At 43.3% G+C, this 26,258-nt stretch overlaps 1 protein-coding gene across 1 annotated transcript; it reads right to left on the reverse strand.

Moving 5' to 3' along the window:
* Positions 1-16,957: 16,957 nt before the first annotated feature.
* SKIDA1 (SKI/DACH domain containing 1) lies at positions 16,958-19,597 on the reverse strand. Its single transcript, XM_032235080.1, has one exon. The coding sequence runs from the start codon at positions 19,595-19,597 to the stop codon at positions 16,958-16,960; it is 2,640 nt and encodes an 879-aa protein (XP_032090971.1).
* Between the last annotated feature and the right edge of the window lie 6,661 nt (positions 19,598-26,258).

A 26,258-nucleotide genomic window follows, 5' to 3' on the forward strand; every position in this document is an offset into this window, starting at 1 on the left:
CTGGAAGCAGTTTTCACAAACAGAAGGACACAGTGCCTTCGAGCATGAACAAAGTTCTTCCCATCTCAAGAGACTTATGCAACATATGAAATCAATGGAAGGTTTTCTTCCTAACCTAATTGCTATGTGGGGAGGATTTGGGGTGCCACAGCATGCATAGAAAATAGGGTTAATACTTCCCTCCTAATTAACCTCTCATGGAAGCACCCCCTCTCACCCTCCCATATGGCAATTAAATTTAGAGAAATGTTTTGTGTTAGCACACGTGGAAGCTTTTTTTCCCCTAATCTTGATTGCCACATGGGGAGATTGTCTAAGAATTGCAGCCTGTGGGGGAAAGAATGCTTAACCCTTCCGTCTCTGCAATTCATTCTAAAAATGTTCTTCTCAGATGCCTAGCAATGCAGCTCTGGTTGGGGGAATTTCAGTCGGCACTAATGGAAATCCAGCTTTCTAGAAAATACAAGTGAGGGCCTATAAAATGGATTCTGAGTTAAGACATTTGGGCAATGCTTAGAAACACTCATGTATGGGTATAAGCTCCACTGAACTCAATGGGAATAATTTATGAATCAGCATTTGTAGGATTGCCTTGCAAATAGCTTCAGGTATTTCCCTTCTAGAGAGCTGATATTCTCTAGCCATCTTTGAGGTGGCATAAAGTAACGCCAGGATAACATTTGTTGACTCCTACACTCTATACCAATTTGGAGGAGCTGCCAGATGGCCTTGTTCTGATTGTAAGCTGGCCAGTTACAGAACATCTGTGCAGGTAAGATGTTTGACTTTCCTGCCCTTCCCTTTCAACACATCATCAGCTAAGGGGAAAACATCCATCAATAGAACACTGCAGCTGGAATGGGGAAGATCTGGTTGTAGGATTCTGTCTGGCTTCCCTGGGATGGTTTGACTTTTAAGTGAAATAGGAAAATAAAAGAGGCAGACTCAGAGAGAAAGGAGCAGATTGGACAACAAGCAAGATCCTATGAAATAGCTGCAGGTTGTCTGCCTCTCTTACTCAAGTGAAAAAAGGAATCCATAAACTGCCAAATAATCAACATACACACATACCCCCAGTTTACCAACAGGCCTTACTAATTTTGTAATGGACAGTGCAATAAGCAAAAGCAGGACCACTGACTGGAAAGAAAAACTAGATTTTTAAATACCATTAATGCAGAAAGGCTTTAAAAACACACTTTCCCCTTCCTCAGATCTCTCTCCTTTCTTGTAGCTTGTTAAAAATAGTATAGTCTTTATTGTCTTTGTATAAAATAAATACAATGAAACTGGTAATTGGTAAAAATAGAACAACAAAAAATAGAGAGAAGGTGACATCCAAATGGGGCAGAATTGGGTGGGAAGTTGGCAGATATGGAAAGAACTTGGGAAAGAAAGTGTTAATGGAAAGGGCAAAGGCTGGGAGAAAAATGGTTGCAGGAAAGCTGGCTAGTGACCAGAGGAATGGGAGGGGGGGTGTCCCTGTCTCCCAACACTCCAAAAACGTACTTCCAGCCACACACACCCAGCAGGTCACATGATCTCTCCTTCAAGATAATGAGTGACATACTTTACACACTTTGAAGCTACAGCAAGAGTGGTGTCTGCTTAAGGGGAGTGGGGAGGCATCTATTATTTTAAACAGGACCTCTCATGTGAAGTTAAGGCTGCATCTATACTCATAGGCTGGGAAAAGGAAGTGACAATCTATAGCCAAGAAAGAAATTGAGTGTTTTCAAAGCATGATGGTGTTGGGCTGGACAACTTTTGCCATGCATAGCTGGTTTCCTATGTTTGTTTGTTGTGTTTCAGTATACGGCACAGTTTATAGTCTGATCCTGAGAGGAAGGCTTCTGGCAATAAATATTGAGAAACCACAATTAAATACTTGAAATAAAAAGGTAATATATGAAGCAGGGCATGGATATCATGAAAACTGATGATGGTTTGCCAAAACCAACTGATGTGGCTTGCCAAAATAGTTAAAAACATGGAGAGATACTGTTGTGCATTAGTGAAAGCTGTATTTCCTTTTCTTATGTCTTGCTTTTAATTTCTTTGGTTTGTAATTTATTGTCCTTTGCATACCATCACATAGGAAATATTTGCAAGAGGGAAAATACAAAATTCTTGTAGAGTGCAGCTGATTTAGGATGAAGGGATGTTCAAGAGACTAGCACCCAAGCATGGGAAGAAAAACAGATAAGATCTCCACTAATGACTCTCCTCAAGCTGTTTCTTCTCAACTCTATACAGATAGTCCTTGACTTACAACAGTTCATTTAATGACCATGCAAAGTTACAATGGCACTAAAAAAAATGACATGACCATTTCTCACACATGACCATTGCAGCATTCCCATGATCACAAGATTTATATTTGGATGCTTGACAACTGACTCACATTTATGATGGTTGCAGTGTCCTGTGGTCATGTGATTCCCCCCTTTTAACCTTCTGACAAGCAAAATCAATGGGGAAACCAGATTCACTTAACAACTGTGTTACTAAGTTAAAACTGCAGTGATTCACTTATCAAATATGGCAAGAAAAGTCATTAATAGAGCAAAACTACTTAGGAAATCTCTCAATTAGCAACATATGTTTTGGGCTCAATTGTGGTTATAAGTTGAGGACTACTTGTATTGTTTTATGGATTAGTGAAAATCATTTATTTCTCCCTCTGTTTCTCAGATTTTTCCAAGGAGCTCCATATGAATATTTCTATTTTATTTTCACAACTTCTCAGTTTAAGCTGAGAAGATCCTGGAGACTGTTCAGGTCAAACAAGTAGTTAGGGAATTCCTAGATGTTCATTCGTCTTAAAGATATTAAGATTGGAAAACCCTGGCCTAGAAGTTTCATAATTAAATGGGGGGGTTCAAATTAGGGTCACCCCATTTCTGTTGATTAGATTATTTCAGATAATTCCCTGGAACTGGATCCTGACCATCCCAACTGACATTTCCTCAATGCAAGACAAAAAGACCCCACTGAAAACATAAAGCAAAGGGAGGATTCGGGGGAGGTGGAGGTGGAAAGACAGGGACTAGATGACAGTCTCCTGGCCTTTTTGAAGTACCTGGGGTCTGGCACCAAGTGTTCCTTTAATCACTTTTCTCTCTGCAGTCTCTGTGGATGTAATTTCCCTCTTTACACTATATTTTTTTGGTCCACTGATGCATGAGAACTATAAAAATAAGTGTTGACATTCTGATGATTATTATAATCTTGAATGAGATATCAGTGCAATTTATTATAGTAGCCCAGGACAACTGACACCTCACCAATACACACACACACACACACACATCATGGTTTGTTGGAGTCCCCCTCTCCTAATTGATAAGGTATTCTGGGATTAGGAAAAAGAAGTCCCTCCAAGTCAGACCTCTCTTCTCAGGGGTACCCTCCATTGGCCTTCCTGAGGATCCAAGCTACTACTGCGCCCCCCACCCCTGCAGCACTCAGCGGGAGCTGCCCAGTCCGCTGGGCTCAGAAGCAGCTGTTTGGCCCCAGCCAGAACAAAGGGCGAGCCCTGTTGGAGAAAACTAGCAGAAGAAAAGAAAGCCCGCAACGATTCCCCTTCCTTAGGGGTGGAGATGGGGGCGGGGGCAAGTACGGTGGTCCCTCCAGCATCTGCCTTTCTAAGCACAAAGCTATCCACTTCTTCACCCTCTAGAAACAGAGGCCCGTATCTGGGTGGAGTGGGGCCTGCCAGCAGTTCCCTCCACCTCCCGCGCGGGAAGATTCGAAATAGTCCCGAGTATCCAAAGAGTAATCTCGCTGGGAACAGAGGATCTGGGCAGAAAAAGTCACGTTGGGATCTCCGCCCACCCACCCCCTTCCTAGTATGGACACTGGTCATTACAGAATACTGAGTTTCCCTCAGCAAGGGCTTCCTTCTTTCCATACCCACGCCCCCACCCACCCCAGCTTCTTCCAAGATCTGCTGGCAACAAGGCAGCCTGGGGGTGGGGGTGGGGGAGTCCTATGCACGATCTTAGGCAGATCTTCTCGAAAGTAATAAGCACTTTGGGTTTGCCTCCAAGTCAGCCTGAATCTTCTTCCAAGCCCAGAATATCTACGGGAAATATTTAGATCTGGAAGGGAACATTCTCTTGCTGTAATCCAGATAGATTTCCAACCTATTCCCACACAATCCCATCAAAACTGTGAGGATTCAGCTCCAAGAAAATCTCTTTGGAGTTTTACAGAGACATATTATAGATCCATTATCGGAGAGCAGAACTCTCCCCACCCCCCACACTTCGCTTTGGTTGTGAAGATTCTTAATTAATAATTATATCGCAGGACATGTAATAACTGCATTTTTTTTACAGGTTCGTCTCTTTCTTTCAAATTGAGTCCATTTAAAAAAAAAACACAGATGAACCCATTCGCCAAGATTAAACGTAGTTTCTAACTAATTTTGAAGATTTGGGGGGAAAGGCCATCTTGTTTCCTCAACCCCATCCCTCAGCAGGCACACACACAATTGCCCAAGGATTTAAATACAAAGGGGACGAATCAAAACTATTATTTAGCATTTGAAATGAATACATAAAATTGTTATATCTGGGTGTTCCTGTTTAGCGACAGTAGACAACAGAAAAGCCATTAAAATGGTTGGTGGTGGAGAGCAAAATTAATATAATTTTCCATACTCCTATGAAAGGTTCTGTGAGCAAGGGATTGTTCTATCATGAAAACGTGCTAGATTTTGAGCATAGCTTAATTTTGAAATGGCAATTTTAACATTTTAGTGCAGTTATTTACTTTTTCTAAGAAAATGCTGTTTTCACTTGGAAAAACTCGACAACGGTGGTCTCTGGGTTCTTTCCGAGGAAAAGTGAAGGGGGATGAGTATAATTCAATTTATTTCCCTGCTATTCGCAGTAAAGTGATAGTTTTTCAGATGATCTGCGCGAACAAGACTAACAAAACTAGATTTTATTTGAAAATCCCGAGTTTATTTGTGTGTCCCCAGCAAGGAGTTTATGACTCTCCCTCTCTCTCTCCCTCTCCCCCACCCTCTCTCTTTCTCTCTCTCTCCTGCTTAGCCTGGCTGTTCAGAAGGGACAGAGAAAAGAACTGGGACTGCTGCTCTTCATCACCCTCCCCAAATTGTTCCCTTCCTCCTGAAATCTTACTATAAAATTGCTATTCACTCCTATGGACGTAGATACGTAAATCGACCTTTGCAAGATACGTAATTCAATCTATTCCAGATATTTGGTGATCTTTGGAATTGCAATATGTAAAAATTCGAAAAGCTTCCTGCTGGCTTTCCCTTGAGATGGATTTTATAAAAATGCAATCGAGAGATAACAGGAAGACATCAATTAACTAGGAAGACACTGGGAAAGCTTTAAAAACATCTCTTGAAAACCACGATCTTGGAGCAGGCAACTATATTTATCTGTTTTCTCCTCGCCTTTTCCACAACAGAGTCAGTCTCCCAGGGTATCGATCCGCCATTGAAATCTCACAATGGTTAGATATTCCGATTGCAACCGTAGGCGTACAGATAGGTGGAACTGGGTAAAGCCTGGGAATCGCCTGGGAACTAACCGCCTCCCACAGTCTAAACAGCAGCCCTTATCTTCCTTTTATTCAACCGTTGCTGTGCAGGAAATGTGCCCGAGGATGAGGAGCCAAAACAACAGCAGACTGCTTCAACTCTGTGATTCTCCCCCCCCCCCACCCCAAGGTTTTCTAATCGCACTTTCTTGAACCATATAATTTTTTCCGGCTTTATGCGTCTTTCTAAAGCAACCGATCTGAAGGCCAGAGAACAGGAGGAATCTAGCCTGCACCCTCCCCCGCCGCCGCCACACACATAAACACACAAACATCTCTTCAGTCAAGCCACGCTCGGTATCTAATCCCTTGTCTAGGAAGTCCCCTCAAAACTACCAGCCAAACTGGAAAGTCAGCAGCGGTGCTGATTTTTAAAGGCACTAGAGCAGCCTGGTTTTCACCCAGCGCCACCAGAAATCATTGTCTTTCTTGTCTTCGCTGAATGAGAGCACAGGGCACTGGCTGTAAAAATTGCACTTTCACAAGCGATTCTTTCAGAATCAGCAAGTTCGTCATTTAATTGCTCCTGAAAATGGGAGGGGGGGAGAGAACGAAGAGTAAGGTGGATGTAAGAAGTAGGTACAGAATTGCAGAGAAGTAATGCCTTTTCCCAGTGTATATAGATACATTATATTGGGCATGGGATAAATTCAGGAAAGAGTATGGTGTTACCTTGGGACTGTCTTAACGTTTTGGTTCATCTTATCAGACATAATATTTGAGTGATAAACCATGAAGCAACTTTAAAGATGTAACAATATTCCATTTGTTCTTTGCCTACATTGAGATAATAGAACAATCCCAATAAAATGGCATAAATTATAGAACCATCAAAGTATAGACTGATGAATTATATTGTGATTCCGCCCCCATCTTATTTTATGTTATATTAACTTTTATTACTGTAGTACATATTTCTAGTATTCCTGAGTTTGTAATTTTATGACACTCTTTTGGAATATTATCCCTTTTGCTATAAGAAGAAAATGTAAACTGCTCAGAATCCCCTAGGATTGGTCAGGCATATAAACCCCAGCAATTAAGGAAATAAATAAGTAATTAGAGAAGAAAAGCAGCCAACTGCATACAAATACTGATCATTTCACATTGTTTAACATTATACTATGGTTTCCCCATAGGCCAGGTATAATGTAGAAGAAATGTTGCAGAAAATGTATATAGTACCTAATTCCCCCAAATCTGCAATTTCTAGTAGAAGTCACATATAAAAATCTCGATTGCCATTTCCCTTTGTAAGGAAATTCCTTCCATCCTAACTAAGGAGTTTAAGATGCAAGGAGACCATTTTCATTTTGATCAGGATTAAGAGCAAAGTAAAGCAAAGACCTGCCCAGTCAATGTCCTGCAAGAAGTAAGACAAAGGGGCATTTCAGGCCAGTCTCCAAATTGGCTTGTCAAGCAACCAGGTTGGAATGAGAAACTCTTTTCTAGATCAGATTCTAATGTAGTTGGTTTCCTCAAGTCTTTGACTGAAAGTGCATTTGTGTAGTTACTAGGCCCCAACTGATTCCCTCCAGAAGATGAACTAGATTCTAGAATAGCTTGCTGTGCTGGTTCATCACATGGATATTAGCTGTCTCCAATATGTGCTGAAACACAGTTCTCTTTCAGCAGAGCAGTGACAGGGTAGTGCCAGGAGATCACTGATTGGTCTTCCAGGAGGAAAAAGAGTCATGCTTATTCAAAAGGCAGTTAAGGCTTTTTTTTAATGATCTACACCGAGTTTTTATCTGAAAAAAAAGACACATATTTTATCCCAATGACTGAGAGCATGAAAAACTCATAATCTATTTTTCCACCAAGTTCCTCCTAACACTAACCTTTGGGGCCAACACCCACTTCCCTTGGGGATCTTCGTTTTTCAGCTTCAAAAATCCATCACGTTCATATTTCTCAGATGAATATGGTGGGAGGTGCTCAGTCCCAAGCCCCTTATCACTCCCTTTGTCATCTTTACCACACATTTTATTTTTTTTTTCTGAAGAAGAAAAGTTAAAAATGGATATTTATCCTAAAGAGGCCAAGGTGCAGGTTCAAGAAATTAGGACAGGCTGGGTACCATTTACTTGATATTAGGAGTATAAAGCTTTATCTATACTTTATATAAAGTTAAAGATACTAGGAGTATATAGTCAAGTTTTTTTTCTTGGCCTTTAGTAGAATAATTATGTACAATATCAAAGCTTGTCCTTGTGCTAAAATACATCATAAACCTTTTTAATATGTTAATCTGAGAATTTCCAAAATTTGAGCTTTTAATTTTTGTGTGTTTGAACTGTATTTCCAAATTATACAACCTAGCCTGAAGCCATATGAAATCTTTTTCTTTCTTTCTTTCTTTCTTTCTTTCTTTCTTTCTTTCTTTCTTTCTTTCTTTCTTTCCTTCCTTCCTTTTTCTTTTTCCCCCTCTCATTTCCCTCTACTCATTCACTCTCACACATCTACATTTACCTAGAAACAATGCCTCTGCTGCTTTCCCTGGACCTTCTGCCTGAGAAAAAGCTCCTGGGATTAAGGAGTGTAGAAAACATAGGAAAACAGAAGATTCCCGACAATCCTAGAATTTTCTCGATTTTTATCATTGTGCATGTGAGGTGATCTAGCTTAAAAAGCAACAAATATACTTCAACTAGATTGCAAAATAAATATATAAATATTTGCTTGGTTCATCTTAATCTTGGGCATTTTTGTATCACTTAATCTGTAAAGAACTGCAAAAAGGAATTGCCCCAAATTGGCTCCAGCATGCTGTGAATCTACAGAGCCAGATCAAATCTCTCAGATTTAGAGAGATGCTGCAGCCTTGCATGGATCTTTCTTTGGGATGGAGATTTTAAAAGAGAAGCCCAGTGTCGTTTTCTCCCCGTTTGCTTGGACACAAAGCGGGGGTGGGGGTGGGCAGGACGAAGGAGATCGTTGTTTGAAATGCAAAAGGAAGCAGGGAGAGAGGGGAAATGTGAACTGACCCGAGCGATCGTTTAAATGGGATGGTTTATCTCAACGTATCTTAGGCTTGCTTCTCAACTAGAGTTTGGGAGTTCTTCAGAATGTATCTTATAATGATGAGAATCAAATAGAGTTTGATAGTAACATTCCGTTTTTTTGTCAGGAGGAAATGGGAAATTAAGCCTTAGAAGGCCAGGGGAGGGGAAATTGTAAATGCTGCGTCTTTCTATGATTTCTGAGGAAAAGGAGTGGGTTCACAAAACTCACCCTCGGATCCTAAAGTGCATTAAAGAGAAAAAGCCCTGTGGAGTTTAGCGCCCGAGCAGCGACTAACTACGATCGAAGAGTAAATAAATAAGACTAAGTGTTAGCGTGTTAATTATATTTCCTTCCGGTTTTGTTCGGCTTTGTTTTCGTGAAATCTGGGAATGTTTCCTAGGCCTAACATATTAGGCTTGGAGGGGAAACGAGAAGTAGCCCCGAAGCGAATCTCCTATGGGCCTGCATGTTACTGGCATCTCTCGGATCAGAGAACTACGTAGTGTGTGGGGGGGGTCCCAAATAAAGTGCTTATTCGCTTATATTCAAAGTCTCGGCTTTGGTATTTCCATCGCATCAAAAGTGCTGTTTATAATATACAGGCACACGTGCGCCGAGAATCTGGTATGTGGTGTCGCCGCTCAGCTGCCGCTGCGCCAAAGCAACTGCTCTTTCATTTTCCTTTGAAAACCAGAGAGAGTGAAAAGCTCTCGCTTTAGCAGCCTCGCCGGGTCTATCCTCGCCCGGATCTCGTTGAAACTGTCGCTAGGCCAGCGCTTGCCTGCAACCCGAGTCCAAATCCTACCCTAATGGGATCTCCCTTCCCCCCAAGTAAAAAGCCCTTTGAATTTTTTAAAACAAAAATAAATGACACCTCGATTATTTAAGAGTAATGGAAACAACTGAATGCTGAATCACCTTCCCTTATTAATGTTACAATGTGTTTTCTCTCTATCTTTGGAGATGGGGCTGTTTTGAAGTCTCCAAAGGTGTTTGCTAAGAATTTTATTTATCTGCTTAGTGGACATTAGTTTCATAAATGAAATTGGTACATTTTCGCCTTTTCTCCTCCAATACTTTTCTTCTTTAAAAGTAACTTAATCTTTCTCTTTTAAGAATAAGAACTTTGGCCATAGCCACAGGCTGTAATCTTTGTCTACATTTCTAGAGCTCCGGATTTGGAAAACATTTGAAGTGCGAGAGAATCCAAGCAGAGTGTGGGATTGCTTTTGCAACCGTCAGCCTCCATTTCTCAAGGACATTTCCTGTATCAACCCACCGGTATTGGCTTCCACATCTCCTCCGCTCCCTTTATCTTATACAATGAGGAGGCTTACATTTCTAGACAACTTCCCTTAAAGTAAAATGTGTGTGTGTGTGCTATGATAGCATTAGTCACATAGCCCTACTTGGCCCTGCTTGTGAGTAAATGTGGAAATATGTCTTAGCTTAAAAGAGTTGTTGCCATCTCAAAATGTCTTCTGTTATAAGGATTTACAAGAGCGGATGTTCCTGCATCTTTTCTAGGAAGCCAAATCAAGGAATAGCCACAAAGAGTTTGGGAATTGGAAATAATGTATGAACTCAACATTTACATACATGCATGTATCAGATTCTAATTCTGCGTATAAGCCTTGGGGGTGGGGTGATGCACCTTGGAGGAGGGAGCTGGGAAGAAAGGTCCTTTCGGCCATGACCGATCCCTGCCTCAGCTCTTTAAAACAGGCAGCCATTTACTGCCCCTTATTGCCCCACTGACCAGGTTAGCTCATAAAGCTATTCACACACCACAAAGGAGATTTTCTCAACAATTAACAAGAAACAACATAATAAAGCCATTGACAAAGGCCTGGCTATTTACTAGAAATTAGGCACTCTTTAAGAGACTAGTGCGTAATTTCACACACTTTACAGCTCCCCAGCGCATATTCCAACGACAGAGTAAACAACCTGGGTGCGGGGGTTTTTTGGTCGCCGCTGTCGCCACCGTCCGGGGTGATTTCTTTCCTTCCACAACCTCCACCCCCCCCCTCCCAATTCACACGCCCCGTCATCATTAAACTCGTTTTAAATAGCGGAATGGCTGAGGAGGACTGTGACCTCTAAACAATAAAAAGACACCAAACTGATCCCTGACATGGTGATGCCATCCCAGAGCATTTGCGTTTCTCACGACGGATCTCATAGGGCTAAAGCCAGCTGGGCCGATGGCGTCCTTTCACCCGTGAGTCTGGTCCCCAAACCGGGATCTAGCCGGACTTGCAAGATTTGCCCCTGGGCCTGGGGAGAGCAGAGGGCCGACAGCCAGAAAAGAGGTCCCGGGCCGTTCTGCTCGCAGAGGCCGAGGCGAAAGGCTGCCAGAGGATCGCCCTGCCTCGCCCTGAACTGCCCCCCCCCTTTTTTGGAGTGGCCTCATTGGGACATCCTGGGCAGCTGCGTCCCTCTCGGCTTTCCCCGAAAGACGGCCCTGCATTTTGAGAGATTGCGGCTGGCCCGGAAAAGGCACAAGGGCCGGGGAGACTGGCGAAGGGCAAGTCTTGCGGGGAACCTGGAGAGCTTGAGGGGCGACAGCAACAGCAGCGGCGGCGGCGACGCTGAGGAAGGAGACAAAAGGAGAAGAGCTTGCGGGAAGCGGAGGCGAGAGAGACCGGGCCCAAGCGAGGTGGCGAGGCCTCCAAGGCGGCGTTTAGGCCTTCCTCTCTAGCCTCTGAAAGGCCACCTTGAAGTGGGTCTCTGGACGACTCCTCCAAGAGGCCCTTCCGTTTCGCTTAATGAGCTGGTAACACATTCAGGCCGAGGGAGAAAGAAAAGGGGAAGAGAAAGGCCGGGAGACACAAGGAGAGGCCAGCCGGGGCGAAGAAACGGCGCGAGGTCCTTTTTTTAAAAGCAGGCAAGATGGCGACGCCGCGGCTGTGAAATGGGGAGCCTTCTCCTTCGCCCCGCCACCTCCAACCCCTGAGGTGAACCCAGGGGCTGTGCCCCTTAGTGAAGCCGCGGAACGGGGGAGACCCATTTCCTGTTCCTTCCTGGCTCGAAAATCGACATGTGGGGCTGTTCCCGAGTCGGCCCGAGTCTCCCCCAATTCGCGGGCAATTCTACCGGCTCTCAACCCTTGCCCTCCCCTGTTTACAAACACAGCTGTTGCCGTAGCTTCGCAATGCACCCTAAAGCCACCAGCAGCGAGAGAGAAGGTGCAGGAAAAGGAAGGGGGAGGAGGGGGAGGTGATCTCGGCATCTGGAAAGGACGGAGCGCCTTGTTTTTGAAACTGTCAATTCTCTCAACCCCTATTGTGAGAGCTTCATGCAAAACATCTCAGCCCTTTTAATGTTGGGCCTTGTGAGGCTGCCTCGGGTTGGAAAGGAAAGGAAGAGGAGAGGAGGGGGAAGAAGCAGGGCAATGCAAATAATTATATCAGAATAGACATTAACAGAAATTACAACATACCCTGCAATGTGTGTGTGTGTATGTGCGTGCACACACACATGTGCACACACATACACACTTAAGTCAGATGCGAATCTAGGGGAAATGTATTTAGTCAACATAGGAATATATGAAATCTTTGTCAATTAAGAAAGCCAGCTGTTCTGTTCCTTGAATCCCAACTCTATATGAATGGTGGTGGTTGGTTTTTTTGTTTTGCAGGGCTGATCTATGGAATTTCTAGAAAAAATATTTTACCAATATTTGATGGTTATAAAAGCAATTGAATTAAGTAAAATCCTGCCTTTGTCATGCTGCTATGGAAAGGGAAATGTGTGTACAATATCTGAAAGGAAATTTTAGGCCACCTCAAATGGAGATGCAATTCAATCATGAACTTTTCTTTCTTATCTTTCCCCTCTTTCTTTTTTTAACACAAATGTCTTAACTGTAAAAAACCACAGTAAGCAAGCACTTCCTGTCTTGTATCTGTATCTTCCCAAAGGCCACTTTTGATCAACTCTTGTGTAAAATGAAAGAAGATATGATTTCTTCTTCTTACAAAAATTTGAATATTTTAGCAATAATAGCAAAATCTGTATGTGGTAGGTGGTGAGTATACACCCCTTCCCAATTTTGCTATTGTTGCCAAAATACTAACTTTTTTGTTGAAATAGGAGATAGACACACACACACACACACACACACACGTCTTTCATAAATCAGACATGTTTTTTTTTCTTTTTTACTTCCCAGTGGTGTTTAGAATAAACAAGACGTTTATTTTGTTTTTCATTTATTAAAATAATTTTGCCTTCTCAGTTAAAATGATTGAGTTTCCAGAGGCTATCTCCTTTTGCAAACCAGGAGTTGATGGCAAATGCCTGAAAATTATTTTCACACCCATTCCCTTTGAATACTAGATATATAAAGTCCTATTTTTTCTTTGTGTTGAAGAGTGAGGATATAATTTCTCAGTTACCTGGCATGGGAAGAATTTCTCTAGTGTGGGCTTCCAAGGTAAAGCTCAGAGTATGTGTTAGACTATTTTTATCAGTTTGATTTAGCCCCAAGGATTGTATGTATGTATTCCTGCTTATGAATAAGGGGGTTGGGGGGGGGGGGTTTCTGGTGGGTATATTGGCATGTGGGAGTATTAAAATAAGAACATTTCATCTACATTCAAGCCTTGTTGAAAAATGAAGAATGTCTTCTGTGAATGCTAAGAAGGTCTCGGTTTCTGGGGAGGACAGGCAGACATTCCTCAGGTCATTAATTTGGGATGCACTCTATAAAACTCTCTGCTCCAAAGCAGACCAACAGAAGATCAGGGGGTTGCTTTGCAACAAGACAAGGAGGGTGTGGCTTTATGTTTTCCTCAGCATTCTTAATAGGACAAGAATCTCTTGGACCTACAGGAATTGTTAGAATACAACATGAAAACATCCAACTGGACTTAGGACCTCTCTTTTTCTTCTTACATTTATTTATTTTTAAAAATGTGACTCCTTACATTTATTTGTTTAAATAAAAAAGGCTGACTCCTTTTTCTCTTAAAACTAGGACTTTTTAAAAAAACCTAAGAATAAGCACATAAGCAATTTGCCCCTAGACTCCCATCATTCAATATATGATTTAATAGTTGAAGTGATCAGATGGATCAATATCTTTGATCCAGGGCTGTAAAAATCAATTAAAATACTATATAGTGAAGAATTATTTCAGCATTTGGGGTTTTCCTATGTCCTCATATTTACCAGCCACTGACTTCAGTGGTCAAAAACAATGGAGGAAAAATGCATAGATATGTAGAAAGCAATAAAGAGGGAAGGAGAAAGGGATAAATGGATGTTTTACCCACCAGATTGTCAGAAACTTAAAAGGCCTTAGTTAAGCATGTGAAAGTAAGTGACCTCTCTAGAATTTGGGAAGATTCGAGGGTGGCTGGTTTTTGTAGATTTTTTTTTATTGAGCCATCAGTCCACTGGAAAAGGCAGCCTGAAAAGCTTAGTGTACTTTATGTTGCAACTTTTCAAAACTATAACCAGCAAATTAACCTTGAAAACCCTAAAGTGAGACTATAACCACGACCAATTTGAGTCGTATTTTATTTTAAAAAAATTAATTTCACATTTGAAAGTTAAGCTAGTCCAATTTGGTATAGTGGTTAAGATGCTGGCCCAGAAACCACAAGTCTGTGAGTTTTAATCCTGCTTTAAGTATGAAAGCCAGCTGGGTGACTTTGGCTATTCTTTCTCAGCCTAACTCACCTTACAGGGTGATTGTTAAGTAGAAAATAGGAGGAAGGAAGGAGTATTCTCTGTCTTGAATTATTTATAAATAATAAAGGCAGGATAAAAACATTTTTAAAAACCAGTGTGGAATGTTGACATTTGCCAGCTTTTTTTAATGCAGAATCCCCCCCCACACAAAAAAAACCCATCCTTCCATTTGTGAAAGCATTGCCTAGTGGGGAAAGCCTGTGTGAGTTTATCTGGATGAAGCAATGGCAGGTCTTAGGACTGTATGTCTTTTGGCAGGTCTCTCTTCCCAAAGGAGTATGAGGCCTTTTGCAAATCACTTAGGGGTTGCTGAAAAAGCAAAAGAAGAAAAGGAGGGATGTTCCAAGCCAAAAGAAGTTCATTCATTCGAGATTGGATGACACACATCTAGATACACATACATCCAGGGTAACATTCCTGCCAGAACAATTTCATTTGCATTCTCATCTCTTTTTGAAAGCATCACATTTTAGCAAAGCAATTAAAACACATAATGCAGCCCTGTAAATCAGAAACATAAGTGGTAAGAAGGAGTTTGACTATGCAAGCAGGTGAAGGTATTTCTAAATATATTTGGCTCTTGCACACAATTTGCAGAAAGAAAAAGACTTCCTTTATCTTCCTACCTGGGTCTGTATGAGATAGAGAAGAAATTATCTCAGTCTATTTGGAATATATAGAAATAAAAAAGGGAGATATAACCTAGGGCAGAAATGTCAACATTGTAAATAGTAACATATGCATCACATCTCCATAAGAAAAGTTGACTCTGATGCTCAGGATAAACAAAGGCTTGTTGTTGTTTTGCAATTGAAGCTATATTATCTTGGGACTGCCTCTTAAAGGATATCCTTCATCATTTTTAATTTAAAAGAAAGATGTGCTTTCAAAATCTGATCAAGGAAAAAGAACCAGATCCAAAGAGCTGATTCAAAAGCTTTTAGATGGATGTAACTAACATTGTAAAAGTTCTTTTCTTATCCCACAGTTTGAGACATTTTCATCACAATTTTATAGGAACAATCCCTCAAAGTATCTGTCCTTCCAACCAAAGCTTTACATTCTTCTCATGCACCCACTTATCAAAAGAATGAAAACAAGAATAATGCTTCAATAAATATATGAACATTTTCTTTTTAAAACAGTGTTTTATTTGAAAATAAAGCTAAAGCATGCTTTTTCAAGAGTGCAAATTTCCATCATTTTGATTTACTGTTTCCATTATCACAACATCTAGAAGTCCACTTGCTTCAATTATGACAAATTTTAAGTGCAAATATAGACAATTGCCTCTGATTGTCATGTGCAGTAAAAATGGTCTTGCTACAAAGATAGGATGGTTGGGAAAACTGAAATTTCCAGGTATGTAAGAAAACAGTGTCACATCCTGGTTTCAGACACCTGAGTTTGGGTGATCACAGCAGCTACTGAAAGCAGGAATCTGGGGCTTCTGTTGTATTAAAAATGGGGGAGAGGGTCATTGCATTTTCCTGCAATGGAAATCTGGAAAAAATAATAATATTATTTTGATTTTTTCAATCTGAGAGAGACACAGTTATAGATACTCCTTCATCTTTCCAATAAAACATAGCTTCAATCTGCTCCACTGCAATCCTAATTCTTCTAAGACTGCAGTCCTTATCAATCATTCAGGGGCTGGTGTGGGAAACCGGCTTTTTAAATTAAATGTGCAGAAGTCTGGTCTGTGATATAGGAGACTGAATGCTGTAATCAAGATATGATATATGGACATTCTGACCAATTTATTATGGGAAGGAATAGAATGTTCTTCCCTTTTTTAAAACTGACTTATCCTGGATAATTATTTTTAATTTTAACAAGAATCCAACTAAATTTAACTGCTATTGATTTTCAGCTGTGAAAGAAACAATTGTCCCAGCAATGATCTAGAAACATACACTCTATGCTAAATGTAGGCATGTTAGTTATTTTGATATAAAGGAGATGAGTTGAGGATTAAGAGGTGGGAGAATACTTAGAAGTTAAGAAGAAGCACGCACCCCCCCCACACACACAACTAAATGATAAAGTCCCTGTGCAACTTTTTGCTGAAGAAAATTGAATAAAATTGTACAGACTTCCATGTTCCAGATCTAGTGCATTACATATTAATGGCTCATTCAAATAATCTTTCAACTAATAAAATCCCAAACCCCAAACATTTACTTGTAACAATTGAATTGAGGTACCAGGTGCATTATGAGCAATCTGAGACAGTAAAGTGTTCCAGCTTTGAGAGAGTCCACTGAGGTGTTTGTTTGTTTGTTTTTAATTAACTTGAGACTTTTGCTTGAAGTAGTCTGTGGAATGTAAGATCTCTCTCCCTTCATGCACACTTCTACCCTCCTTCCCCCCATGATCTGTTTTCATGGCAAAAAGTAATCCAATTTTTGCTGTCTTCTTCCCCCCCCCCGCTCCCCCCAGTGACTGGGAGGAATAAACTAGAATTCAAAAAAATCAAAATGCAAGCAGATGCGATAGAAGAAAAACCAGAGTAGTGAACTGTGGTGAAAAGAAGGTGTTGGGAAAGGGGGAGAATCAAAATGATATTAGATATAACTATTATTATTAGGATGAATTCAAAAACTCAAGCCATCCTCACATCAACCATAAAAGTAGAATTCCCATCCTAGCTCTTTCTTTAGTTCAGTTTCCTGAACTTGTGGCTGGGTGGAAGAGGTATTGGTGGCCCACCCAGCTGCCATTTCCAGATAGGATGGGCCTTGGGTGGTGGTTGGGCACTCTTGGAGGTGCTTAAGGTATAGGCTGGTGTGAGATCTCCATCTGGGCCAACCACCAAGGAGGGAGGGCAGGGAAAGTTGCCCATGAAACTGAATGGCCTCTTGAGGGTGGAGGTGACACTGCTAGCCACCCTCTTGCGTCGGTTGAGAACAGCTAAGTCATCCAAGCTGCCTTCTTGAGCCTCTGGGAGTTTCCCTGGAGGTGGCCGGGGGTTGCGTGCTGATTTCAGATTTGGCTTGAGTGGTGCTGGGCTCGGTGTGGTGGCTCGTTTGCCCAGCACCAAGGTGCGGTAGTTCTTCCTCACCCGGGCTCCGAATTTGTAATCCCCATCCTCAGGTTTGGCAGCAGAAGCATTGCCTAAAGTGCATGCAGCAAGGGTCCGGCTCAGAGATGCTGGACACAGAGTGCTCTTGAGAGGGCTAGGACAGTCCTCTAGGCAGGTAGGGTCTGCCTTGGCTGACAGCAAAAGAGTTCCAGGATGCTGGGTGGGACCAGGCTGTGGTGATGACTGGCAGTCTGCCTCCACCTTGGTCTCCTGGTCACTCTCTTCCCATTTGAGTGGGATCTGTACTGGGAGAGCCCCATACTCAGCATTAGCACTGCTGTCCTCAACTTTGATCTGGGCAATGGGCACAAAAGAGAGGAGCTGGACATGGCTTTGGAGATCTGGACTTGCAACAGCAGCAGTCCCCTGGCAAGTGGCTGATCTCCCATTGAACTGGACATTTCCCGGAAGCTCCTTGGGCAGATGGGTTAGGGCAGCAGTGCTACTGTCTGCACCAGTTGGAGAAAGGGGAAAAGGATGAGGGTGAGAGGCAAGGGCAGGCTGGCAGGTCTGGCCCTCTCCGAAAAATCTTGCTTGGGGCAAAATGTGGTTTGGCTTTAAGCTAGCAGAAGAGTCACCGCAGGCTAACCAGGGGACCCCAGGCAGGTCAAGAGACTTTACCTCAGGCACGAGTGTGGAGTGGTCCTCGCCAGTCAAGAGGAATCTTCCCTCACCGCCACTGGCCCCTTCCGTGGGCTGCTCCAGCAATCCTAAGTACGCACTGCCGACAGGATGCGTGGTGCAGTCCAAGCCCGGCTCAGCTTTTGAAAGCCAGCCAGCCGGGATCTTCCACTCCTCAGGTTCTTCCGACGCTTCGCATTTGACGAATTGCGCTGGACCTGGAAGCTCCTCGTGGCTAGCAAACTGAGGCGGATGGGGCACGAGGCTGGCTGAAGTCTGGAGGGTGGGCGATTTGCAGAAGCTAGTGCGCCTGAAGCGGATACTCTGGACCGAGACGTGGCTGGACCCGGAGCTGGAATCAGATTCCGAGCTGGTCTCTTCTTCCTCTTCCTCCTCTTCCTCCTCTTCCTCCTCCTCCTCGTCTTCTTCCTCTTCTTCCTCTTCCTCGTCAGAGCTGAGCTCACTGGAATCAGAGGCGCAGCTGCCTTCCTCCTCTTCCTCCTCAGAAGAACCGGAATTGCTGGTGCTGCTCAGGCTGGAGCAGAAGTCGGAGTCGTTGTCTGCGTGATTCGAATAGGAGCTGGATTCCGAATCGCTGCTGTAAGGTTCCGGGAAAACCGGGGCAGGCTGCGGGGTCAGAAAACCACGCAGTCCATGCAGCCTCTCCGCCACGGCGCTCCGAGCTGCTTTGCAAGCTCGGGGCAGAATCACCACACGCCGCCCGCACCCGCCAGAGAAACGCCTCTCGGTGCTCTTTTTCCGCTTAGTTCTGCAGCCCAGACCCAGCGGTTTGCTTCTAGAGACTGCCGCTGCCGCCGCCGCCGCCGCCGCCGCTGCTGCTGCTGCCGCCGCCGCCGCCGCCGCCGCGAGCTTAGGCTGAGTGGCAATGGCGGCCGAGGAATGGTAGTAGTAATGAGGATGCTTGGAGCAGAGCAGGCTCCGAAAACAAGCCGGTTCTGTGGCCAGCGAGACGTAGCCGGGGCCAAGCTGGGCGGTTTCATAGTTTACAGCTTCATTGCTAGGCGGTGGGGCAAAGCTTGGCAAACTGCGCCCGGCGGATTTGCTCCAAAAATGAGGTAGATCCGAGGCCGGTAGAAAAGCTCCTGCTTGTGCAGCCGCCGCCGCGGCCGCCGCCTTGCGCCAGGCTGCTTTCTTTCTGCTGCTGGCTTGGCTTGTAGTCCCTTCTTTCAAGCTCACGCAAAGTTTGCCTCCGTCTTTCCAAAAAGCCGCGTAGGGGTCGGGGCGCAGGGTCTCCTGGCCCGGCTTGGCACCTCCCCGACGCTTGGTTCTCAGGACGCGCTCGGTCTTGCACGAGGTATAAAGCGCCTCTACGTCCTCGCGGGAAATGAGGGTGCATTTGGCTGCGTGGAAAGCTATGGAGTTGATGGACTTGAGCTTCCGCAGTTCCTCCAGGTCGCACTGGTGCTTTTGGACTTTCAGGTGATCCATGCGCTTGTGCACCGTGGTGCGCGGGATGTTCTTCAGAAGATCTGTGAAGACCTGCGAGAGGGGGAACATCTGCTTGCCCCGAATCATCAGGTAGCCCAGGCGTACGCCATCCACCTCTTCGAAACCCGACTTCAAATCTTCCATGGTGCGCCTTAAATTAAGTCTAGCATCTGGGCAGGGAAAGCGGAAAATGGATGGGCGACGGCCCGCCGTGCACCCCACAAGTTGGAACGGCGATCAGCAGCAAGAAGAAAAGGTGCGATGTCGGGCGGGTGGGGCGGCAGAAATAGAGAAAGGAAAAAAAGAAATCCACACACGAAAAGCCAATTAAAAAAAATCCTTAGCCAGATGCTGGGTTTGGTCTCAAGGCATCCTACTGAATGGAAAAGAACAAAGCGTGTTATTCCTGATCAAAGTTCGGAGGACTAAAAAAATCAGAGGCGCAAGGCAGAAAGGAGGAGAAGTGGAAAGAGCCCTGGAGGGTGGAAATAAAAAAATCATGTCCTGGGGAGTGGGAGGGAATATATCAGTTTGGTGGCCCCGGCCTTTCTCGCGACGTAGCTGAGGAGGCAGGCTCACTACCTGTGTCCTTGGGCTGGCGGCTCTTCCCCCTGTCCAGCCCAGGATAAAGGAATGTAAAGCCAGAGGGCTGCTGAAGGAGGCAGAAGAGGCACGCAGCCGTTCTTCCCGCCGCTGCTTTCGCTCCAAATCAAATGACAGAGTGAAGTGAGCTCGTCCGGAGACACCTTCATCAATTAATTCCCCTAAAGCCAGCGCTGATTGGACACTCCTGACAGGTGATGCAATAAAAATTGATATTCCACCCCCTTCGTGCCCCCCCAATCTTTGGCTAATTAGCATACTCTTAGACTGCCACCTTCCCTCCCAAAGTAAATAATACTGTTAGTATATAAATCTTTCTATTAAACAATCCAGAGGTTCTCAACCAGCCCAAAGGCAGCTCGACGGCGCTTGGCTATTAAAGGAACGGGTTGGAATTGGATTACTGACACGGTGTTAGTTCTTTTTTCTTTTTCTTCTTATTTTCTTCTTCCTTTTCCTCCTTTCTTCTCTTCCTCCCTCCTTCTTCCTCACCCCTCTTCCTCCTCCTCTTCCTCCTTCCTTTTACACCTTTCTCCTTCCTCTTTCCTCCTTTCTCTTTTCTTCCTCCTTCTCCTCCTCCTCCTCCTCTCCTTTTTCTCTTCCTCCTCCTCTTACTCTTCCTCCTCTTTTTTTCTTTTACAAAGCCCACCTCCCAAAATAAATACCAATTCGAAAGCTTCATCCAGCCATTTAGTATAATTAAAGAGGGGCTGGTTTTCCCACCAAGATACTGCAAGAGTTCTAGGGATGGAAAGATGACTGAGGGGTGTGTGTGTGTGCGTCCGAACAGCAGAGTAACCATTTTAAAGAATCATTTTAAAGGGGCGTCTATTCTGCCTAACGAGTCAAAGGAGACTTGCTCGTCTGGCGGGTCCCTCCGCGGGCGTTAAAGTTTTCCCTTTGTTTTAAGAGCTGGGGCGTATTTGTTGTTATTTGGATTTCTCCTTTCTCCCCACCCACCCCCTCCGACTGAGAGAACGAGAATACTCACGTTCACTAGAGGTGCCTCTTCTTTCCTCCTTCTCGCTCCTCTCTATCCCCCCACACCCCTTTTCGTCCCCCCCCCCTCCAAGAGCTAAGTTGTTGCTCCCCTCCTGGGGTTTCTTTGGGGCAGTGCGCTTCTCTAGAGCTCCAGCTCCGTCATACTGTAACACTTTTCGATGAAATTCTGCCTGTGATATTGGGGGGAGGGGAAACAGAGGGGGGAAGAGGAAGGGGGGAGAGATCAGGACGTGGGCTCACGTCAGACCCGTAACAAAGCAGAGATAAGCTAGAACTGTATCCACTTTCCACAGTTTGCGCCGCGGCTTCTCAAGGTAGAGGCTTTGAGTTTCCGAGTCAGTGCCAGGATCGCCCGAGCGTTGATTGTTTGGCGGGAGTGAGTGTGTGTGAGTGTGTGTGTGTGTGTGTGTGTGTGTGTAGAGGGGGGAAATGGTAACAGATTCAAGAGTATTTGGAGAAAGAATATTGTAGTGGGTCCAAAGGATGCTTCTAGTTTACAGCTTCTAGCCTCAGCTGCCATTGCAGAACACTTCTACAGGTTCGATTCTGCCTTCCAGTCCCAGCGCTGCAATCTCACGGTGTGGGGTACATATCTCCTGTGTGGGACTGTGCATTTGCCAGAGAGCAGACTACAGATTGAAATTGCCTTTCATGCCTCCTCTTGTAGCTCCTGTTAGTGACCTCCCAATATTAAATATCTTAATCTCGGGAAAATGTCAGGAAAAATTTGCAGGATTGTCTCCCCACACTGCCCACCAGTACCGCCCTTTCACCTTTTCAAAACTAAGGATTCTTTCAATCATCAAATGCATGAAAAACCAAATAATAAAATACATTCAGTCCAAAGGGAACAGCTTCTACGTGTGAAATCAGTCCAAAGGCTGGTCTTCCAATGGAGGTCCAGTCAATGGCCTTCAATCAGAATTCTCCAAACCTTCTGGAAGGTGGTGGATGGGGGCATCCATTGATTTTAAGCTCCCTTCTTGGTCAGATGCACAAATCAGGCCTCCCATAGCTCAGGGCCAGAGTCAAAACGAAATACATCCCTCCTTTGCAGAAAACCCATTGGGGGTGGCGGGAGAGAATCAATCCTCTCTTCTAATTCATGGTTCCTCAGTCCCCCCCCCCCCTTGATATAGACCTGCAGGTACAGGAAAAGGGCTTCTTATTATACTGGCACTGCAATAAATAAATACACACACACCCTATACACACATACACACATCACTGCTTTTCCCCATCTTTTTTTGTAATTAATTTTCATGGCCGTTTTGCATCACTACATCCTTTCACCTCTCTTTCCCCAAATATATGATTCCCCAAGAAGGCTGACTTTGTCTTCCTTTGCATGTGCAAGGCATCCAGAAATTAAGAGGGTCCTTTGAAAACCTAACTAAACACCCCTGGGTGACTGCTTGCTTTCCTTTGGTTTCTCAAGAGCTGCCTGAATTCCCAGCCTCTTCAGCAGAATCTAAAGGCAAAGGTAAACAATGAATGGATGTATATTGCATAGCATAAGTTGAGCTCCCCATCTTGCTTATAGACAGACTCCTCTTCCTCTCACCAAGGAGGCAGCGCCTCAGATTCTGGAGCTGCAAGCCTATTTTTTTGAGGATAAACAGCTATTTGGACTGTAAAAAAATCATTGTAGCAGAAGGGAGGGAGGGAGATCTTTTCTTCGTTCTTTTTTTCTAGGATAGCAGAAGGCTCATTTTATTCCTCTTTCCTCTATTCATTTTTGCTTTGAGTTTGATGATTCTGGAATTCTTGTAGAGGAAGGCACAAAAGAAAGAAGCAGTGGCCCAAGGTTCAAAGTTCTCACCTCTCTGGTAGCTGCATATTTGTTTCCCCCCTAAAAGTTGAGTTCTGAAGCCTTGGTTTGACCTGGTGCAGATCAATTCCTTTGGGTTCCCATTGAACACAAGCCAAACCAACATTCCCTTTACAGCTGTGAAGTACTCAGGGAATCTCTCATTCTCCCCCCCCCCATTTCTACCTCCCTCCCCCCTCACACACACACACACCACATACACATAAACACACACATTTAAATTTGCCAGATTACTTGCACCCTTAGGAAAGGTTTAAATTCTCAAAGGGTTTTGTTTGCTATAAGCATTGGCCTTAAAAGCATACCCTCTTGCACATGCATACAGTTATTAAGAATTGGTATGAATCCAAATTTCTTCCAAAGTACATTCTTATTTATTTTATGTAAGTCACAGTCATAGCAGCCTCTCTACTCCCACTCTCACTGTGTGTGTGTGTGAGAGAGAGGGGGGGGAGGGAGGGAGGGGGAGAGAGAGAGAGAGAGGCAGGCAGGCAGGCAGGCAGGCAGGCAGATACAGAAACAGAGAGAAGCAGAGAGATAGGGAGGGAGAGGTAAACAAATTAAGAAGTAAATAAATACACATGCACAACTCAGGTCACAGGATTTAAGAAGAAGATGCCCAGCTGAGCCAGTGGATTGGATTTAAATCTCTCTTCCCAGATTTTTTAGGTCTTTTGTTTCTTCAAAGTTCCTCTTCTTGATTTTTATTTGGGGGAGGTGAGGGGGGAAGAAAGCTGCTGGTTTTCTTGTGATCATCAAAACAAGATGCCCTCACAGGATCTTTCTGGCAGCATGTTTGGAGGCAAGCAGGATTTATAAACAATAGCTCAGAGACCCCTAAGTGAGCAAAAAAGAAATAAATAAATAAATAAATACTGGGGCTGTCCTAGGGATCATAGATCGCCTGCTGCAATCTGGAAGCCGCACTTAGAATTCACATTATTCACATGAAAAATCACCTCCTTTACCCCACTTCTATACACCCCCCCCCCCAATATAAGAGACCATGTCCATGTTTGTGCATATATTTGAGCCAGCCAGTGAAAAATTAAGGTGTTTATTTCCGGTCATTTCCAGAGAGACATTCTTAAGAGGAAAAGCAAGGCAGGCCCTTCCCTCCTCCCCCTCTGCTGGGTTACGATCTTTCAGCCCAGCTAAAGCAACATGCTCCAATTCTGGCTGTCTCAGGTTCCAGCCTTAAGCAGGCTCCCTCCTAAAGGATCTGCCTTCTAGCAGACTGTGACTGACTTCCAAGCCTAGGAACCTCTTCCTCAGTTCTTCACCTTCCTATCACAGAAGTCCCAGGGAAGACCAGCATACTGGGATTTATTCCTCAATGCCCTGTAGTTCTTTGCCTAAATCCTGGTGAAATCTTCTCAAAAGCTGGGCTAGTAACAAGGTTCACTTTAACTCCACTGAATTATGGGCGCTGCTGGGAAAGTACTTAAGGTGCTAAAGGCGTGGAACTGGGCCTCCCGTTTCTTTGTGGAATAACAGGCTTACACTGGGGATCTATGCAGGAGTAGAAAAGCTCCTAACTTTTAAGCATTTTTGCAAACTGGGCTACTGTAGAGGGGCACTGGCATTTTCAGCTCTTTTGAAAATCTTATTTTGAGAGAACCAAGGACCATCCTCTCAATTCCCATGAAAGGGTTTTCTGTTACAAATGAATGAAAAAACAAACACAAAATGGCAGAGGTGAATTATTGTAGGCTTTGCAGGTCAGTTTACCTGAATTGTGAAATGGGAAGAACTCTGTGATGTACAAGTTCCAGACTAGCTTACATATATAGTAGACAGGTGATCAGTCAAATATGCTTCTTACTCATGCAGTAGATTTAATGGGGTTATTTTTAACCTTAATTCATATGTCATTTTGAAGCACTCTTGGAAGATGATAAAGCTAATTAGAAAATAACAGAGAAAAATAGTATTATTCTCCTAATGGTATAAATATGTCCCTATGAGCACTCCAATAATTCTTGTTTTGATATAAAAATATATTGGATTGTTGTGTGAATTTGAAGGACTGGGTGTGTTTCTATTTGAAACTGTGCCTTCAGATTGCACTTTGATATATTTTCACAGAATTATCAGGTTGATGTTAAAACAGCAGGACAATCCAAGCTGACCTCTTCTTTCTGGAAGAATTACCCAGAACCATTTATAGCCTTTTAAAGATTTACTTGTGAAATGCAACAGGACTTTAAACTTCTGTTTCACTAAGTCCTTAAATTCACTCTATCCTGATATATTTTCACACTACAATGCCGTCCTTCATGCAATCCTATTGTTTGTTTATTTATTCTGTATTATTATGTCTTTCTGCTTGGTGTAGCTTAGTCTTCCAAAGCTATCCTGAATACCACTTTGTGTTTGTGTGTATATATTGGAGCCATATGTTTGTGCGGTGTATACCAGAAGAAATAACAAAACATTAAAAAATTCAAAATAGGAATTCACAGTAAGTACATATGCTGTACTTATCATCCTTAATAATATATCCAAAGTAGTTAGAGTGATGGCATGTGAAGGATGAGACAATAATTAAAAGTCTATGTGACTATAAATTAAAAGCCTCAAATTGATTAAAAACAACATAGCAAACATAGGTACTTTTTAACACATTACAACTAAAACTTAAAAAAAGTCTAAAAGCTATAATAATGTTTTTGTAACATAACATAAGGCTCTTAGATTATTCCTTTGTAAACAAAGCGACATTTATCATGGTACTAAAGGCTGCTTTTCCCTTCAGCATTTCCCAAGCTTTATCTTCTCCCATAGAATATCTTTTCTACCTAACAGGTTCTAGAAAGAGAGGACCTTTTCCATTTTTAATTATTTCTTTCTCCCTAGAAATTTGGCTCATCTTTGTTTTTAAACTTAAAAAAGAGTTTTTGGGACACAAACCTTGTGCCATGTTGCCTACTGACCCATAATCAAAATGCAGTGACCTTCTACCCTTTTTTTGCCCCTTGACCCATCCCAAATTCAATGCAGCCTTTATAAATTTGCAAATCCTTGGATGTAAAGAGGATTTGGGGAGGCTTTGTTCTGCAAGGTTCCTAAAAGTGGGCATTTTTAATTAGACACAAAGGTGCAGTAAACAAAAAGAACAGGCTGGTGTTTCTTACATACAGGTGGGCAAAAACCTAGACTGCATGAAAAAAAGAGTATCATAAGTTTAACCCTCCTCCCATCATTATTTATCCCCCACCCTGGAAGACCACTGAAAATCAAGATACAAAAATTGAAGGGAGCAGCAAACGGCAATTACAAATGTAGAGGATCCAAAGGTTATAGATTTCACCAAATTACAGTATAGTACAATTTACTTCCATGGTGAAAGGAATGACCAGACTTCTA

This window comes from Thamnophis elegans, chromosome Z (assembly GCF_009769535.1).
Source record: "Thamnophis elegans isolate rThaEle1 chromosome Z, rThaEle1.pri, whole genome shotgun sequence".
In the NCBI taxonomy this organism is placed as follows: Eukaryota; Metazoa; Chordata; class Lepidosauria; order Squamata; family Colubridae; genus Thamnophis; species Thamnophis elegans.

Bases quoted from the DNA above. Each gene is read 5' to 3' on its own strand.
- SKIDA1 (XM_032235080.1), bottom strand. From the start codon at position 19,597: ATGGAAGATTTGAAGTCGGGTTTCGAAGAGGTGGATGGCGTACGCCTG.